A 19,595-nucleotide genomic window follows, 5' to 3' on the forward strand; every position below is an offset into this window, starting at 1 on the left:
CAAATGGGGAGCTCTTTGTGCACAACGAGCTTGGGTCTAGCCACTGTATCTGGCTGAATCACCATGATCAACCCCTTCACATTCTGTTGGGTCAAGGTGTGAGTGCGCTCGGAATGAGCAATTTCACCTTTTAGACCAAAAATCAAAGTAAAAAAGACAATTACATGAGAAAAGGTAAAGGAGGGAATATAATAATTATGAAGCAGGTAAGACACACAGGAACGAAGACGGATATAAAGGACGAGAGGGTGCAAATATTTTGGACAATTTTCATTTATTGGCCAAAATGCTTAATATATGTTCTTATATTAATTTTAATAATCATAATGATTGATACGCTTAATTTTTTTTAAAAAAAAAAACAAAGTTTTTGTAACTTTCAGTCTAAACCATGACATAAACAATTATATGTGCGGTTTATATATAATTTATTTCTTGAACTCTAGCATGCATGTGATTTCCTTGGATTCCTCCAAATTGGCTTCTTATATAAACGCCATTCGCCAATTCGGTGCTTCAATTAAAAAATGAAGGCCTCCAGAACCTTATAAGGGTAAAGGTGCAAAATAAGCTGACGAGGAAATACGTAGAAAGGAGGGCAAAGCTGGGAAGAAGTAGCAGCCTCTGCCTGCCTGCCCATTCTTTTATCTCTTCCTCTCTCTCTCTCTCTCTCTCTCTCTCTCTCTCTCTCTCTCTGCATATATATTTTGATGATTAACTTGCTGAGTAGCAACACCAAGGATTAACAGTTTGTTCATCTTGCAAGCAAGAACGGCCGAGTGAGTCTCTCTCTCTCTCTCTCTCTCTCTCTCTTATTTTCTTTGGCAGTTGAATCAAGATATGAGTTCGAACGGTCCCAACCTAGATAGAAAAAAGAAAGAAAGAAGAATATTGTTTGGATGATCTTCTTCTTCTTCTTCTTAATCTTCAGACACACACACACATATATAGCTACCTCTTTGAAATCTCATTTCACAGGACGAGAGGAATTTGATTATGACAAACATCATGGATTCATGTGTGGGGAAGATTCTCAGTTTTCTCGCTGATGGAGTGATTAGCCAAGGGGCTTATGTGATTCAATACAAGAACCAGGTCCAGCTACTCGAACAAGAAAATAAGAGGCTCGGTGAAAAAAAGGACAGAATCCAGGGAATGGTGGATACAGCCACAAACAATGGGAAAGTCATTGAAACTGAGGTCTCCAGTTGGCTAAAGGAAGTAGAACAGATGGAAGGAGATATCGCCAACTTCCTGCATCAACAAGAAAACAGAGAATCTTTCACGTGTTTTCCGGGCTGCATGTGTCCCAACTTATTGTGGCGTCACAAGAGGGGTAGGGATGCTGACGACAGGAAGTCGGAGGTCAGTAAACTGATAAGTACGGGTGACCGACTAGAGAATTCACCAGTGGCACGTGATGCACCTTTCCAATGGGAGCTGCACTTTGATTCTCCTCATTATTACACCACGTTCCCATCAAGAGCTTCAGTTTTTGAGGAAATCATGAATGCTTTGAAGGATTCTGGGGTTGACATGATTGGGGTCCATGGGCCTGGTGGTGCTGGGAAGACGACGATGGTGAAAGAGGTTGCCAACGAAGCTAAGATACGAGGAATTTTTGATAAGATTGTGTTGGCAGTCGTGTCTAAAGATCCGAACACCTCAAAACTACAAGAAGATATTGAACCCCAACTGGAACTCAAGTATGAACGAACAAGTGAGTTAGGAAGAGCAGATGAGCTACGAAAGGCATTGTTAAATGGGAAAAGAAAGATACTGGTAATATTGGATGACCTTTGGCAAGTACTAGACTTGAAGGCAATTGGAATTCCTATTTCGGGCCTTGGCGCAAAAGGTTGCAAAATTATGCTAACCTCGCGTAAAGAAGAGGTGCTCAAATGGATGAACGTCGGTCGTTCAGTTTTTTTCATTGATTACTTGAAGGAGCAAGAAGCGTGGGAGCTGTTTACGAAGGTGACAGGAGGTTTTGGAGTTGATGAATTGACAGCAAGAAAGGTATGCAAGAAATGTGCAGATCTGCCTATTGCTATAGTTGCAGTTGGAGCTGCACTAAAGGACGAGGAAGTGGTTGAGTGGCAAAATGCACTTCACGAATTAGAGAAGTCCCCCCTAAAATACATTGAAGGAGTTGAACTAGTGGGTTATACCCCCTTGAAGTGGAGCTATGATTTTCTAAAAGACGAGGGTGCAAAGTCGTGCTTCTTACTCTGTTGTTTGTTCCCCGAAGATGATGAGATTTCTATTGATGACTTGGTTAGATATAGCTTTGCCTTGGGGTTCCTTGGAAGGGTGGATACGTTGAAAGATGCGAGAATTAAAGTACAAGCCATGGTTAATATGCTGAAAAGGTCCTGCTTGTTGCTAAATGGAAAAAAAAAGAATGATGTCAAAATGCATGACGTTATTCATGACCTTGCAATTGTTATCACGGGGGAGAAGCAAACAGAACACGGAGGTGGTCGTGATTGGCCAGGGCGACAACAGTTCATGGTAAATCACGATATTCGAGAGTGGCCGAAGAATGATGCCTGGAAGCATCACACAGCAATCTCATTGAGGATCAATGATGACAACTTTCCTTTTCCTTGCAGCGTGCTCGATTGTCCACTATTGCATACCCTTGTATTGGAGCATGGAAAATCTTCACCTATAATTCCAAATAACTTCTTTCAAGGCACGAGGGATGCAATCGTTTTAGATTTGAAAAGCATATCGTTGGAGCTCTCATCATCAGTTTTGGAGTTGGATCATCTTCGAATGTTACGTTTAAGTAATTGCATATTATTGAGAGACCTGACTACAATTCGAAATTTAAAGAATCACCTTGAAATACTTAGCTTTGAAAAATCTAAAATAAAAGAGCTGCCACAAGTAATTGGAGAATTGACTCGTTTGCGGTCCTTGAATTTGAAGTGCAAGCAGCTAAAGGTGATTCCAAAGGGTGTGATATCTAATTTGATTTGTCTAGAAGAGTTGTATGTTACAATAAATTTTCAAGGATGGGATACTATTGTAGATGTTGAGGAAACGAGCAATGCAAGCATCGCTGAGTTGAAATCATTGACTCAATTAACAGTTTTACATGTTGGTATCGGAACAGAAAGTGTCAAGATTATAGTGCAAGAATGCCCCGGTTTATTTGAGAAATTGACTAATTTTATTATATTTATAAACTTTTCTGGGAGACTTTCTTCTGTTAGGGATGAAACCTTGAATGTTTTGAGTATTGAGAATATTCATCATATGGATGATGCATTTTATCTCTTGGTGGACAAAGTTAATGAGTTGAAGTTGAGGAAGATTCCGCATTTGAAAAGGGTATTCAAAGACCGAAAGGATCTCAGTATACACGGCCAGCAAAACTTGAGATTTCTACGTGACAAGCCAAACCTACAGTTTACACCATATTATGGAGGGGGATATTTTAGTAAATTAACCCTTTTAACTATTTCTGAGTGTCATAGCATGAAATCTCTCTTTTCCCCATTCTGGGCCAGAGCACTCCAACAACTCCGATCACTAAGAGTACACAATTGTAGGGAAATGGAACAAATAATTGGAGTAGTAGATCATCATCATCATGAAGAAGAAGTCTTAACAGATGAAGCTATTATTTTTAGCCAGTTGGACAGCTTAGAATTAAGAGGACTTCCACAATTTAGAAGCTTCTACCCCAAAATGGAGAAGACAACAATTGAAAGAAACCTTTCAAATTATACCACAAGGGCAGAATACATCTTCAATGAAAAGGCATGTATTAATTCTTAACATGCTTTCTATTTTTTATTTAAAATATTTTTTTGAGAAGCTGTTTGATAAAATGTTACCAACAAAATTATTTTATTCTTTCAATTATTTTTTTTTATTTCAAAAAATAAAGTTAGGACGAGTTATCTACTACTTTTCATTTGTATTGTCAAGCTAACTCCTATTATTTATTTTTTCACCCATTTTTTGTGTTAATAATAAATTAAAAAACTAGAATACAAAAATGCATAACCTAATATTAAATTTTATGTGACAAGTTTTTTTTCCCGTCTTAACATCGTTGGTGATTGATAAGTTACCAGTGGAATATATTTGAACAAACAAGCGATTCAATCCCCAAAAAGATCAAACAAATTATCTTTTTCTCAATTGAGCATGTTACATGTTCACAAGTGTCCTTCTTTGACATTGTTAGTTGAAGACCTTAACCCTAACATCCAAAGTCATGCAGTTAAATCTAAATTCAATGATGTGTTCCCAAAGTTGACATTTCTTACATTATATAATCTTCCCAAGTTGATGAAAACATGGCTTAGTGATGAGGACTACTGCTCAAGTTGATGAAAACATGGCTTAGTGATGAGGACTACTGCTCCTATGACGATTCCGTCGATTTATACCTACAAAGGATATCAATTATAGGATGTGATAGTTTGAGACATGCATTTTCAGCTTTTGTTGCTAGACATCTTGTGCACATCAAATATTTATTCATAAAAGATTGTCTTGGAATGAAAGTGATAGTGTCAAAGGCCAAGGAAGAAGGAGAGATGGATGATGGTACGATTAAGTTCAATGAATTAAAAGAATTGGAGCTTGAAGATTTGCCAAGTCTCAGAAGTTTTTATGAGTTCAAGTCTGAAGTACCACATTTATTTAATTACCAGGTACGAATACTCGAACTCTTCTAATGGACTTGTGTAATAAAAAAAAAAAATAGTTTTAATATGTCAACATAGAACTGTAATGCATCAAGTTTTAATCATCCCTAGAAGTTGAATATATTGACATACAATAGATAATTTTATTATAATTTTTATTATTTTCACTAATCTAGATTACAAATGTAGTCGTAATAAAATAAGTGTATATTTTATTCATTTGAAGTTGAATCTTCTATCATTATTAATTAGATATTATCAAGAGTTCATTTTATAATTTTTATTCTTTCTTTTGATTTTATAATTATAGTTTTAACTTTACTTATAAAATCGGGAGTTACTCTGGTTATGAGAGCCTCTGCCTCTAAACTAGGGTTTCTTAGCAAATATCTCACACCTATGCTTTGGCCATTGGCCAGCGATCAAGTCGCCATCCTTCTAGCTACCAGTTCCAAAGGTTTTCTTGATTTTCTTCCTCCATGGCCACTTCTCACGATAATGGTTAACGTCTAGTTCGTCAACGATAACCCTCTCACTCAATCTACAGGGTCCTTCCCTCACAAATCTCATTCTCTTTATCCTTACTCGTCTCACCAATGACCTCTCATTTCCCTCAACATTGACCACCAAAAATCACCCACAACCACCATCAAACCTGGAAACTCCCTTGACCCCACACAACTCCTTTCGAAGCATCTCGGATAATCCCCTTAAAATCTTAGATTTCCTTTGTAAATCTTACCCACAACCATTCTCACCCTACTTTTACATAAATGGCAAACATTCTCTTCCCTTTCTCCCCCAGAATTAGCCCTCAACCTCACCATTATCCTCACTAGGTGGTCATTTGCACCATCATCAGCGTAGAGTTTAAAATTGATGTTCATTCCATGACCCCTGCACACTCTTCCTCAATTTCCCAAGGTTAGCCCCTCAACCAAGGCTTCCATTCACTCTTAAATAAAGACGAATGAAGCCCTCCCGATGAGACAACATTGGGATTCAAATGGTGGCTTTCTATGACCTTTCCCAATCAGGACATGATGATGATGGAGATATCATGCTCAATTTGCTGTTAATTTTTATCTTGTTTATTTGTTTCAGTTTCTCTTAATGCCTGGTATCTTGTCTTTTCTTTGTATCCCGTGGTGGCAACCTTGTTGGGAATTTTGGCTTTGGCTAGCTTAGAAACAGCCTAAATGCAAGCGATAACCTTTTGGTCATCTTCTCTCTCTCTCTCTCCTTAAGGAGGCAAAAGTTAATTTCGTTACCCCTATGCAATACGATGATTTTGTTGCCTTGCTAGTCTCTACTAAATTTCCCCACACAAGGGCTGCCCATTCGCTCTGCTTCTATTTTTGTGTTCTTAAGGCTTGTTTTCTCTTGGTTGTTGTTGTTTTAGGCCCCTTCTTACTTAGCCAACTTGCTTTGTTGGGTTCTTCCTCCTTTTGTGAGCTTTGTCTTTAATGTACTTAGCAAGAATTTTTTTTAAAAAAAAATCTTCACATTAATGACACTACTGTGTACACATTAATCTTTCAATTAAAAGTGTCTATCTCTTGCATATATAGTTGCTATTAAGCTCTTAAAATGAATATAGTAAACCTATTTTTCTGTAGTACAAAAAATTAGAGGTATGCAATTTGCTTCATATATTGTGAAGGAAAATGTGAAGTATAATATTCATTCTTGTTGATGATTGCCAACATAAATCAAAGAAATTAAATTATAATTTATGGCAACAAATTTCAACTCATATAACTTGGCATTACTTTATTTTAAGCAAGTATTATTTTGAAGTGTACAAAAAATATATGAATATGTAGATTTTAATTAAGAAAGTAAAAATTACATCTATATTATATATATACAAATTTTAATTTTTTGTTATTTATTTTTAATTTTATTTATTCTATGAGTGAAAATGGTAATTACAAACATAAGTTTTTGCAGGATGCTTGTCCCAACATTAAAACTCTCACTTTGAAAGACTTCAAAAGCACAAGAGAGATACAACTCTGGGATCTGACTATCGCACAAGAACATTTGCAAAATGTGCGCTTAATTGGATGGCAAGTCTCAACTAAGGTTTTATCTCATCATGTGAAGAAAAGCTTTAGAACGATATGTTTACAAAATTGTGGGGGGTTCAAACATGTTATTGACCTTGACAACGCAATAAATGTTGGTGAAGAGCAATTTATTGATGTGGAAAGGCTAATGCTCTATGATTTACCTGAGTTGGTGTCTCTTAGGAGCAAGAATCTTCATGAAATTGAGGGCTTTCGAAGCTTAAAGTACATAGATATCAAAAATTGTCCCCAAATGAAAAGTCTGCTTACACATTCCATGGCTACGACTCTTCAACACCTAAAAAAGCTAGTAGTTGAATCTTGTGAAATGATAGAAGAGATTATTATTATCGAAGAGAATAATATTAATGTTGTAGGGGAAGAAAAGACAACTTGGCAGATTGAATTTTCAAAATTAGAATATTTGGTTTTAATTAACCTACCAAACCTCAAAAACTTTTGCAATGATAACAGAGGTTCTTTTAGATTTTTATCATTGTGCGAAGTTAGGGTGAAGAATTGCCCAAAAATGAAGACTTTTGTTTCTGGACAAATTTGCTTCCTGCCGAGGATGATGCGAGCCGTTGTAGGAGCTAAAGAGTTTGAAATCACAGATCTTAATGCATATTTTGAGGCCAGGTAAAATTGCAAAATCTTACACAATTTGTGGACACTTACCTTATATTTACTCATACTATTTTATATACTTTTTAATTCATTCCATTTTGAAAGTCCGTAGATATTAATTTGCCATTTTTCCCTAACAGGAAGGATGAGGGTAGCAACCACATGATGAAAATCATACAGTGGGCAGATGACTTCGACCGGAATAAATTACATAAGAGACAATATTTCGGTGATTTTGAGGACAGGCAGCCACACATATATTGGTGATAAACTCTTATCTGAAAAGAAACTTTTTTTTTTTTTTTCTTCTCAGTTTTCTAATTAAATATAATATTAAATTTGCTTAGTTAATTTGTTATCAACTCTTTGTTTGGTGTGGTACAATTTAAAATATTCTTTACACCCATATAAAAAAACTAAATATAAATCTTAACACAGTCTAGTTAATACAAATTTGATGAATTGCTCACCTATATATATACAAATTTGCAATTCAAGATCAATGCCCACGATGATAAATTGAGTCCATTTGTTGTGAGTTGTTGCTTTGTTGTCTTTCTTAGGGTTCCTGGGTGTTTGCTAGATTGCTTTTGGGACATTGTGCACATGTGGTTACATATACATATGCATATATATATATATATATAAGTTAGGATATGAAATGAAAGATTCATTTATATTATTAAAATAATTATAACAAATTAAGCATTTTTGTTTAGTTGGGTCTGATAGACATATATGTGTGTATAAACTTGATTACTTGTATATTTATTTTTGGATACGATCTATTTAAATTTATATTTGTCTTGTTTGAAAAAAAAAAATAAAAAAAAAACTAAAAAAATTGTGTAGAATGCCTTTCGAAACAATCTATTGGAAATCACAAACTTTCCAAATTTGCTTGCCGCAAGGGGTGATATTGATACGAGCCATGGTATGATATGAAGAGGTTGAAATCACAAATCCTAATGCATTTTTTGAGGCTGGCTACGTAAAATTGTAAAATCTTATATTTACTCATTAATTATTTATATATTTTTTTAATTTGTTCAATTTTAAAAATACGTGGATATTAACTTGTTATTTATTTTTTCCCAACAGGGAAAGGGAAAGAAGATAACAACCACTTGGAAGATAACTCCGGCAACCATTTATATGAGAGTGACGATTACAATGATGATTAGTACATCATGAAATACATAAGTTGGGTTGGTGATGAACCCTTATTGTAAAAGAAGCTCTTTTTTTTTTCTTAATTTTTTAATTAAATATAATATCAAATTCAACTCTTTGTTTGGTGTGATACAATTTGAAATTTTTCTTATATCCATATAAAAAAACTAAATACAAATCTTAACACGTTTTCATGCAGATTTGATGAAGAAAAACCTATATATAAGCTGAGCAATTCAAGATCGACGACGACTACGATAAATTAAGTCCATTGTGTGCTATTGGTAGGTACCCTTGAATTATTTCCTTTTGTTTGTGAGTTGTTGCTTTGTTGTCTTTCTTGAGGTTATGGGCGTTTGCTAGATTGCTTTTGGGGCATTGTGCACATGTGGTTACATATACATATATATTGTTCATGATGTTGGGATATGTAATGAAGGATTCATTTCTATTATTAAATTAATTATAACAAATTAAGTGTATGCTTTCTTTGAACTTTTAATTGCAGAATTTGTTATAAATTTGGTTAATTTGTATAAACGTGGTGGAGCCAAATTAAATTTGATCTATTCATTCAGAGAGCAATAGTTTCTTCTTGTCACCCCACTTGTCTACATCTATTCATACCTTGCTTTCACTTGTAATTCAAATTTAATTTTCATCAATAATTAAAGCACTAGCGATTGTAATTAAAATTTATATTTGCCACCATTGAATTTTTATAATTATAACTCGCTCGATTCAAGTCATTTTTGAGTTTGGCATAACAAAAATTATTTAAGACTCATTCTAGCAGTGATTTATCTTGGTCTCCCCTACGTAGAGGATAAAAAATGTTGCCCTAGTCTCTTTCTGTGTTGCACGAAAACACCTTATAAAAGTTGTTTCCCCGTTTCGAAAACGTTTCTGAAATATTTTCTATTCCCGTTTTGGACCCTATTTATGCTTATTTTTTTTAAAAAATGTCCGTTTTCACGTTTCCGTTTCTTATCGAAAACGTTTTCCATTTCTATTTCCGTATAACATAGGTCTCCTTCCTTGATAGTGGCAATGTTAAAAGAAACATACAACTATATATGTGGATAAAGAGGAAATAAAAGCTAATGACCTATTTGTTTCACTCTGTTCGAAAGGTAACCCACATCACATCACTATTATGGTTTGCATCACTGCACCACCACCCAACATGACTGTTCAAATGTGCTGTATACGCCATACCTAGCCATTATCCTTACTCTTATATGCTATAAACAAAAATTGATTTAGCAAAATAAATAAAAGCAGCTTAAATGGAGCATCCCTTTCCCCCAAATTTGAAGTAAAAGCCCATCAATGCGCCCAATGGCACTACAACCAAGTAATAGCACCCCACATTCACATATGCCACAAAGGTTTGCCATTCACAATATTCGTCAAAAAAAAAAAAAAATCATTTTTATATTTGCTCATTATCAATAAGAGGTAAAATAAATATTACAACATCATTTACATCATCATCTCGGGCTTACCACCCATACATTTTCAAAATAAAATGGCACTAAAACTTTAAATACAAAATGAAGTACTCTACTCATGCCCTCAACACTATACCCATGGATCTTGAGGGTAAGATATCTCTATATACATCTAATCGAGACTCATCCCAAATAACTATCTTCCTCTTTCCTGGAATAACAAAAGAAGCAAAGGTGAGTCACAAATCTCAGCAAGTATATAGTAAATGAAAACATTAATAGCTCGATATATGAAGGCATGAACAACTCAAAGCCAAAGAAAAATCACTACCCGACATTTAGACATCAATTGGATTCATGCCTTCTATACTTGACAAGAACATCCTCAAAGAAATATAATTTCTTACATTTTATCAAAAACCATTTTTCAAGATGGGCCATAAGACTTGGCAAGTGTATAGAAATAATGGAAAATGAATATGATCGGGCTTTCTCTAAACATGATACATATCATGTCGTATATGAAAACACACGCCAGTCTCATATACATAAACAACACACAATCCATGCCATGTGATTATATAACATGATACCCACCCATAACATAAATGCATAGATGCACACATAAGATCCTTGGGGCCCACATAAAATGCAAACACTGGCACCCAAGAACAGATATACAACTTGCCAGCAGTCAAGGACAGGCTACCAAATCAACCTCATGAGCCCAAGGCTCCCATACCACATCCATAGATATCATATACATCACGGTCCTTATCATGTTCCACAACACCCACAATCTCATCAAGGTCACAAGTTGCTGTGGGTCTCCACCTATAGTCTTATGCATCACAAGATCCAGTTGCTGTGGGCACCCACCCACAGTCTTACACATCACAAGATCTAGCTGTTGTGGGCCTCCGCCCACAGTCTTATGCCTCACAATCACAAATCAATTTCTACCACCATTACCACCGTACAATGCAGCAGATAATGAATGCAATGGCTCTTGCAGCATTAATGTGATGGCAAGGCCCCTATAAGCCAAGCATCAGGCCATACTACGCCCACGTAGGAATTCACACACGAATGCTCTAATGCATATGCTCGCCTGACATACACAAGTTAGCACTCACAGGCCATCTGTGTCATGCCAATGCTCACGCTCCCAACACATACAAAGCATGACCCCCTAATGAATGCAACGCATGTCCCAACATCATAATGCGAAGCAATATAGTAACCCAATGCAATGCGACACAGCCACAAGCAAAGTTATAATAAGTGACATTCACACACCCTCAATTTTCGTCCATTAAGATTCTTGGTTATTTCACACAATTCAACATTTAAATGGGTTCCACCACATCAATTAAGTACAATTATTTGATAATATTGGTAACCGGGTCAAGGTGGAAGTATTCAATTCCAGAATTTAAGATTGAACGAATTTTAAAGAATGAGAAAGTTACAAATCAAGCATACATTTCCAAGAAATCCCATAAGCTCAATAGTTTCCCAAATGGCTCAAATCATAAACCAAATCGAAACTTATCGAGTTAGGGTTGTAATAAAAAAAAAAATGAATCTTAATTTCGATATTAGGATAAAAAGTTATGGTCAAAGGAGTACAAGGTGCGTAGTGTAAGTCTTTGTTTGGACAAGTTTCGAAACATAGAGGGCAAGTTTCTAAATATATGTTTTTGTTTAACCATGTTTCAAAATATATAGGCCATGTTTCGAAATATAGGACTTAGGTTTCGAAACCTTAAGCTCAAAAGTTAACTAAACACATGCGAAACTAGAAACCCATGAACGACAAACTCCCAAAACACCCACGAACACAACCCTAACCCCCAAGTTGTCATTCCTTGAATAAAAGATGGGGAAAACAAGCCTCATAGAAACCAAAACGAAACTCAATGACACCTTTAAAGGAAATCCACAAGATTTGAGAAAAACACAGAACTAATGCATTTAACTACAAGCTTTCAAAAACCACCATTGAAAAGATGATAGCAATAGCTTTGATTAAATATAAGGATACACCTTGCACTAAAAGATAGGAGAAAATGATAATGAAGCTTGCACAAAATATAATAAAAGTGCAAGGATAACTTGCTTTCGTGATGCTTGAACCAAAATAAGAAGTGGACCGTCCGGGCCCAATCTCTGCCCTCTTCTTATACCCAATCTTGGTCCTCCCTCTAGACCCAGCCTTAGCCCAGCGTCAGCCTGCCACAGCATCATTGCAATCCCATTGGATATCCGCGCGACAGTCCCAGATCCTGTCCTCATTAATGGAGGCTCTCATTCACATTAATAAGGGTCACGTCACCACCATGTTACCGCCTGGGAACCTCCAACGGCACCGGATAGCCAGTCCCATCACCTATAAATGCAAGACTCATGCATGCAGGATGACATCTCCTCCTTCTATATCAATTAGCTCTCTTCAGAGCCAAGGTATGTTCTGATCCTTGACTTACTAATACACTACTTCTTTTACTCACTCGATCGTTGGAGTGCTTGCAAGTGTCATCCACCCCCCGAACAGACCCGTCGCCGGAGCCCACGCCCCGCCTTCGATTGCCCTCTTCGGTCAAGAAGGAACAAAAAGAAACATCCAGCTGCAATCTCGCTACTTGAAGCTTCAATGGAGAATAATAATGTGAGGGGGAAAAAAAAGATGAAAAAGGAGCAAAGAAGAAAAGCAAGGAGAATTCTCGGGGAATGAGGAAAGAAAGAGAAAATAAGAGGAAACAAGAAAAAATGAGAGGAATGGCATTCCATCCACTCTCCAACTACCCCCTGCACTTTTACCATTTTGCCCATCACCATGCACACACACTCAACCTTTAAAAGATGCCCCTTATGGTCATTTTGCCTTCTTTTTCATTTATTTTTCCATTTTCTTTTCACCCAATAATTCACACAAAATTATTTATATAAAATACCCATTTTACCCTTAACTTTACCACACTTGACATATAGGGCAAGCCCTCTTTAGATTTTTCATAATTCATTCTTTTTTATTAAATAAGATACACAGATTTTATACACATGGGCCCAATGCCCATTCCCCTAGCCTAACTCAATGGCCCAAACATATCCTTACGCCCAATGGGCTTCATAACTTCACTTCAAATAAAACACAACAAAATTTACACTTGCCTCAACCCAAATTTCAACACCCAATCCACTAAATTAAACATATAACAATAACATATGGGCTTAGGCCCATTGGCAACCCCTTTTTATTAACATAAAATATTTTTTTCCCACATATGATAATGTTTCCCTTAAATTTGGCCTTACTCAACACTCAAAATATTTCCAACATTTAATTTTATAAAGACAAATTCAAATGCCCCCAAAATATGAAATATGAAATAAAATTTTTAATAAATACTCTAGATGTAATACCCCCAAGAGTACAAAGAATTGTAGTATATATCGAGGATAAGTAAGGAAGGAAACAATACCAGTTGGATACCTTTTAGGTTGAATGTAGGCAAAGGACTTCTCAGGGGTCACCCATCCTTAAGCTTCTCCAGCTCAAGCACGCTGACCCCTAGTAAGTTCTTTGTCTACATTCAGCCCAAAAGGTATCCAGTTGGTATTGTTTTATTCCTTACTTATTCTCTATATATATTACCTATCTTTGGGCTCTTGGGGTATTACACTAGACCCACTAACGGGTTGTTACATAATGTAAGTGGATAATTCCTTTATTGATTCATCGCTTATTAATATCGTTTATTGTAAATTATACTTGTTGGGTCTTGTGACTCATATTTGTTTTGTATCATTTTAGGTAAGAGTGAAGCTCAATTGAGGGCGAGCTAGCGTAGCTAGGTTTTTGTGGGTAGTTGTGTGTATAGAGTAATCCCAACTAAAAGATCTGTGGAGGTTCGTGGAGGTTTGTGTTGAGGGTAGATGAAAAGGGTTTAATTTCGTATTTAGATTTTATTGCCCTTTTTATTTTGAGATGGGTGGTTAAACCCTAATGTGAATGTTAAATGAACGGTGATGCAGATGTTTATCGATATCAAAACTTGTGTTTAAAAAATATATACATGAGAAAAATTTCGAACCCTGACACTTCAGATATAGAATAAATATGTATGAATGAAAAGCAATATTTGAATATAAATATAAGAAATAGTTATCATGATCACAAAAAAAAAATTCTCAGTTTTTGTTAAATGTTAACACTTATTAGGCAATACAAGAAATCAGAAAGGTTTGAAAACCTTTATACATGCAATGAAAACCGACACTTGTTTTATTAATGATGAATGACATAAAGTGAGAATATATTGAATAGTATATGAAAAGATATTTTATGAGAATCAATTTAAATCTTAGAGTATTTTAATAAAGGTGAAGGCTATATTTTTAAGATGAGAAAAAACTGTTATGCTAATACAAAAAAAAAAGAATAGCTTATTCAACCATCTTATAAAGAAATACTCAAGTATTAACATTTATTATGCGATTACCTTAAAGACATGCATTTATATATGCAATGATAAGAGGAGCACTCTTGCAGAATGATAATGAAGTTGATCAGATGAAAAATGAAAAATCATTTTATGGCGGGAGAAAAAATTACCTTAGAGACATTTATGTGATATATATGGCATAGTATCAAGGAAACTACACTTGGTCTTTTTATAGACGCTTGAGACTTAGGATTTGCCTTGATACCTACACATACTCACAGATTCTTTGATTTAACTTATAACAATCAAATTAGTTAAAAACCATATGCATATTATATAGATAAAACATTTTTCACATAAATGCATAACCATATTTTTCATTTTTATATAAGAGAATATAGATAGACTTCATAAAAAAAGAGATAAAGCTCTAACAGTAAAAAATGTTCTCTTTTTCTTCTCTGAGTAACAACTATATCTTTCAAGATCCAACACCAGTTACTAGACTAACATTTAAGGATACTTGACTAATATAGCGTTTACTCGATTAGACTTTTCAAGTAATCGATTATCTATGGGGCTTACTTGAGTATGATTAAGTCATTACTCAACTAACTAAGAAGCCATAGAGACTATGCATCTTTCACTCAATTACTAAGCTAAACTTACTCGACTAGCAGATGCATTTACTCGAGTACAATCATTTGATATTCAATTAACTTTAAGATCAGAGACTTAACTAGAGATCAATCTTTCTTCACTCGACTAACTCATATATTTACTCGATTAACTAAATACATTAGTCGATTGAAAATAATCTTTGCTAATTTAAAAATATGCTAAGATCTTTTTATATAAAGATTTACTCGAGTACAAAATACTGATACTCAATTGAAAAAAAACCTATACTAGATTAAATATAAGATAACAAAGGAATACACTAAGAGGTTTGATAAGTGTCTTTTATACACTTATTTTGGTCTATAAACTTAGCATTTATACGTTCAATGAGCATGATTTCTACTTGATTTGGTTCTATATATGGTTATGTAGATGTGGAGCATGTGTTAAAGCGGACATGGAGCAAAAAGAGTGATTTTTGGTGCATGATGGGAGTGAAATGAAGTTTGGAGGCATGGTCGGGTTTCGAATTAAAAAGAAGCAAAAGAGTATCGAGAACAAAAAGTTGAAGATGATAAAGCAAGAGGCCAAAGAAGAAAGCTAGCGGGCTTAGAGCGGTATGCATACCGCTGTAGCACCGCTATAAGACTTAGTTTCTGGAGCTCATGGTCTTACAACGGTATGCATACCGCTGTAGGACCGCTTTAGGAATTATTTTCTGGAGCTCACGGGTCTGCAGCAACAAGCACACCACGGTAGGGTTCAAAGCTTCGTGACAAGGCCGTTTTAAGCCCGTTTTAATCCAAATAAAAGGGAAATAGACTCCTTCAAGGTGAAGGACTTTGATAACCTAAAGATGGCTATATAAAGGCTTATTTTTGGGATATTAAGGACCTTTTGGAAGGAGTAGAAGACGGCAAGTTGAGGCAAAAAGAGGAGATTTTCTCGAAGATCTTCGGTTTTGGTTTTATTTTTCTGTTCTTTATTCTTTGCAACATCATGAACTCCGTTTTTATTACTTTTTCGTTGGTTGAAACTATGTTAGGCTAAGTACTTTGTGGCTAGGGTGATTGATGAAACCTAGTTCAATGATGGTTTAATTAAAAGTACTTGGGTTTTATTTTATTCTTGTCTTTTGAGTTGATCGTTTGTTATGCACTAATTCTGTTTTGATGCTTGGCCGCCATTAGAACGTGTTTGTGATTTATATTGCTTTCGAGAGATTCAATATAGATTAGCACTTGATAATAAATGACATAAGGTTCGATAATAGGTAGAGATACCGTTATGCCTTGTGAAATCTTATTTTAATGATCATTGTGGATAAATGCATGTTTTTATATTTGCAGATTAATTAGAGATAATTAATCTCATATGTGAGCATAGATTCGATTGACCATCGAGAGAGGCTTTTGATTAACTTAGGATCATCGATTTTCAGCTCAAAGCAAGAATTATAAAACTCAATCACTGAGAGATTAAACCAAATATAGAACTACGGTAGATTCATGAACCCTAGCGCATTAGATTTCCATATTTAAAACCTAAAGAATTATTTTGTGTTTTCCTTTGGTGAGTTAGTTTTAATTTATATAAAACTTCCATTGAGTATTATTTGAATTGTGTGTGGCTTATTAAAGTTAATAGTGGTTAAAGTAGGGACCAAAAACCAATCCTCGTGGGAACGATACTTGATTCATCATTATATTACTTCTTACGATTTCGTACACTTGCGGGAAAGAAAAAGTCTAACAAGTTTTTGGCGTCGTTGCCGGGGATTGGTTATTTTGATTACTACTTTAATTAAGATTAGCTTTAACACTTGTGTTGCTTTCCTTATTCTTGACGCTGAATTATTTCAATTTTTGCTGTGTTAGGATTGAAATAGTGCATGCGGCGTTCAGAACGTCTTGATCTTGTCGAGTTTGATCCAGAGATTGAACAAACCTTTCATCAAAGGCGTCGTGAACAAAGAGCAAAAAGGGAATAACAGCAAGGCATTATGGCCGACAATGAAAATCAGCTTGTTTAAGTGGAGCGTACTGTTGAGATTAATGAGAGAGATATCTTGATGGGGGATTTCATGATGCCTCCAGTCGTTGAGAACCGGTCGAGCATAGTTTATCCTCCATATGGGCACAATAATTTCCAGTTGAGACCGGATGTGATAAATTTGTTCTCCAACAACATTCCATTCTATGGGAGAAGTGATGAAAATCCACACTACCATCTCTCTCGGTTTCTAGAGTATTGTGGCAACTTTAAGTATCAAGGGATCAACAAAGAAGCAATGAGGATGTGACTTTTTCCTCATACTTTGAAAGACAAAGCTCGGGAGTGGTTGGATTCACTATCACCTGGTAGCATCACTACATGGGCTGATTTGGTTCACAAGTTCACACTTAAATATTTTCCACCAGCCAAGATCAGCAAATTAAAGCATGAAATTTTAACTTTCCAGCAAGCTGAAATTGAGAACTTTCATGAAGCATGGGAACGGTACAAAGAATTGCTAAGGAAGTGTCCAAATCATGGGTTTTCTTTACCAGCTCAAAATCACTATTTCTATGCCGGGTTAACTCCTTACAGCCGTTCGGCGGTTGATTCTATAGCAGGTGGTTCTATTAGAAACAAATCGGCTGGAGAGTTACATGATCTTTATGAAACAATGAGTGAGCAATTTGTAATGTGGCCGGATAGGAGTTCAAATAGGAGAGCAGCTGGAGTACACGAAGTGGATATGAATACATTGATGTTGGCCAAGATTGATGCTCTTTCAAAACAGATGGAAAACTTAAAATACTCTCCATCAGTTAACATGGTGCAAGGATCTCTTCCAGTTTATGTAACTTGTGGGGCAAACCATCTGTCATCCGAATGCCCATTGACCGTTAGGGATCATTCACTCACAGAGCAGGCTGCTTATGCGCAAAATTTCCCACATCAACAAAATTTCCAGCATCCACAAAATAATCCATATTCTCCAACATACAATCTCGGCTGGAGAAACCATCCTAATTTTTCATATGGCAACAATCAGGGAGTTCAAAACCCACCAAAACAAGGAAGACCACATGAGGAAAAAGGAGGATGGGAAGCAGCAATTTCAAAACTTCAAGAACGAAGTGAGCGGACCGATGCAGCCATCAAAAATATAGAGACTCAAATTGGGCAGTTAACTAAAATTCTTACTGAGAGGCAACAGGGCACATGGCCAAGCAATACCGAAGTTAATCCTAAGGAGCAAGCAAATGCAATCACTACAAGGAGCGGGGTGCAATTACCAGAAATTCATGTTAAAAGACCAAGTGTGGAAAAGAAAACTGATGTTGAAAAGAAGACAACAACTGAGAATAAGGAGCCCGAAGATATAGCTGAACAAGAGGAGGTGATTCTACCCACAGTCAAGCCTTATGTTCCACCTATTCTGTTTCCTCAAAGATTGCGCAAGCACAAGTTAGATAAGCAATTTGAGAAATTTTTGGAGGTATTCAAGAAGCTACATATCAATATACCATTTGCGGAAGCTCTGTCTCAAATGCCCAGCTATGCAAAATTTATGAAGGAGATTCTATCGAATAAAAGGAAGCTCGAGAAGCATGAAACCGTGATGCTAACAGAGGAATGTAGTGCCATTTTACAAAATAAATTGCCACCAAAGTTGAAAGACCCAAGGAGTTTCACCATCCCGTGCACCATTGGCAGCTTATATTTTGAACGGTCCTTATATGATTTGGGTGCTAGCATTAATTTAATGCCATTCTCTATCTTTCAAAAGCTTGGTTTAGGTGAAGCAAAACCTACAAGGGTGTCATTGCAGCTAGCGGATCGGTTCGTGAAACATCCACGTGGAATTGTTGAAGATATCTTGGTAAAAGTGGACAAGTTTATATTTCCAGCAGATTTCATTATTTTGGATATGGCTGAAGATAGGGATATTCCCCTTATTTTGGGGCGACCTTTTCTAGCTACTGGACGAGCTCTTATTGATGTGCAAAAAGGATAACTTATGTTAAGGCTGAATGATGAGCAAATCACTTTTAATGTGTTTGAAGCACTGAAATTTCCTACGGCTTCAGATTCTTGTTTTCAGATTGATATTTTGGACAAAGAGATAGAAAATACATTCGCTTTGAATCAACCGTCAGATCCTTGGGAAGCATGTGTGATGCACTCACAAGTTGAAGATATCGACTTGGCTACGATTGAAGAATGTGTCAAATATTTGCAAGGATCTGAACTTATTCAAAAGGGAAAGCAGTACAAGGCATTGGGCACGAGACCTCCACGACCTTTACCTTCCATTCAACAAGCTCCGAAATTAGAGCTAAAGCAGCTACCATCCCATCTTCGGTATGCCTATTTGGGTGAGTCCTCTACTCTTCCAGTTATCATTGCTAAGTCCATTAACCAAGAAGAAGAGGAAAAGTTACTCCGGGTGCTTCGGGAACATAAATCAGCTCTTGGATGGACTATAGCTGATATAAAAGGTATTAGCCCATCTCTTTGCATGCACAAGATATTAAT

The 19,595-nt window shown here is 35.9% G+C and overlaps 3 protein-coding genes and 1 non-coding gene across 4 annotated transcripts; 3 read left to right on the top strand and 1 right to left on the bottom strand.

Moving 5' to 3' along the window:
• The first annotated feature begins 551 nt into the window (after positions 1–551).
• Positions 552–4,340, top strand: LOC127803196 (disease resistance protein SUMM2-like). The gene is made up of 2 exons (XM_052339268.1): positions 552–779; positions 979–4,340. The coding sequence occupies exon 2, from the start codon at positions 997–999 to the stop codon at positions 3,790–3,792; it is 2,796 nt and encodes a 931-aa protein (XP_052195228.1). The 5' UTR covers positions 552–779; positions 979–996; the 3' UTR covers positions 3,793–4,340.
• A 6-nt stretch (positions 4,341–4,346) lies between these two features.
• Positions 4,347–7,762, top strand: LOC127803197 (uncharacterized). The gene is made up of 3 exons (XM_052339269.1): positions 4,347–4,679; positions 6,627–7,384; positions 7,513–7,762. The coding sequence occupies exons 1-3, from the start codon at positions 4,353–4,355 to the stop codon at positions 7,637–7,639; spliced, it is 1,212 nt and encodes a 403-aa protein (XP_052195229.1). The 5' UTR covers positions 4,347–4,352; the 3' UTR covers positions 7,640–7,762.
• A 9,377-nt stretch (positions 7,763–17,139) lies between these two features.
• LOC127804500 (uncharacterized) lies at positions 17,140–19,074 on the top strand. Its single transcript, XM_052341371.1, has 2 exons — positions 17,140–17,275; positions 17,393–19,074. Exons 1-2 carry the CDS (start codon positions 17,140–17,142, stop codon positions 19,072–19,074), a joined length of 1,818 nt encoding a protein of 605 aa, XP_052197331.1.
• On the bottom strand, positions 17,500–17,606 carry LOC127805397 (small nucleolar RNA R71). Its single transcript, XR_008024129.1, has one exon. It is a non-coding gene; the product is annotated as a small nucleolar RNA R71 (small nucleolar RNA).
• Positions 19,075–19,595: the final 521 nt, after the last annotated feature.

The sequence above is a fragment of the Diospyros lotus genome, chromosome 6 (genome assembly GCF_014633365.1).
Source record: "Diospyros lotus cultivar Yz01 chromosome 6, ASM1463336v1, whole genome shotgun sequence".
Taxonomy (NCBI): domain Eukaryota; kingdom Viridiplantae; phylum Streptophyta; class Magnoliopsida; order Ericales; family Ebenaceae; genus Diospyros; species Diospyros lotus.

What these genes read in the sequence shown, in the direction of transcription:
- LOC127803197 (XM_052339269.1), top strand. Translation starts at nt 4,353, where the DNA reads ATGAAAACATGGCTTAGTGATGAGGACTACTGCTCCTATGACGATTCC. An exon ending in CACATTTATTTAATTACCAG is followed by an intron (nt 4,680 to 6,626) that starts GTACGAATACTC and finishes AAGTTTTTGCAG; the next exon opens with GATGCTTGTCCCAACATTAA. An exon ending in AATGCATATTTTGAGGCCAG is followed by an intron (nt 7,385 to 7,512) that starts GTAAAATTGCAA and finishes TTTCCCTAACAG; the next exon opens with GAAGGATGAGGGTAGCAACC.
- LOC127803196 (XM_052339268.1), top strand. Translation starts at nt 997, where the DNA reads ATGACAAACATCATGGATTCATGTGTGGGGAAGATTCTCAGTTTTCTC.
- LOC127804500 (XM_052341371.1), top strand. Translation starts at nt 17,140, where the DNA reads ATGGGGGATTTCATGATGCCTCCAGTCGTTGAGAACCGGTCGAGCATA. An exon ending in CATTCCATTCTATGGGAGAA is followed by an intron (nt 17,276 to 17,392) that starts GTGATGAAAATC and finishes ATACTTTGAAAG; the next exon opens with ACAAAGCTCGGGAGTGGTTG.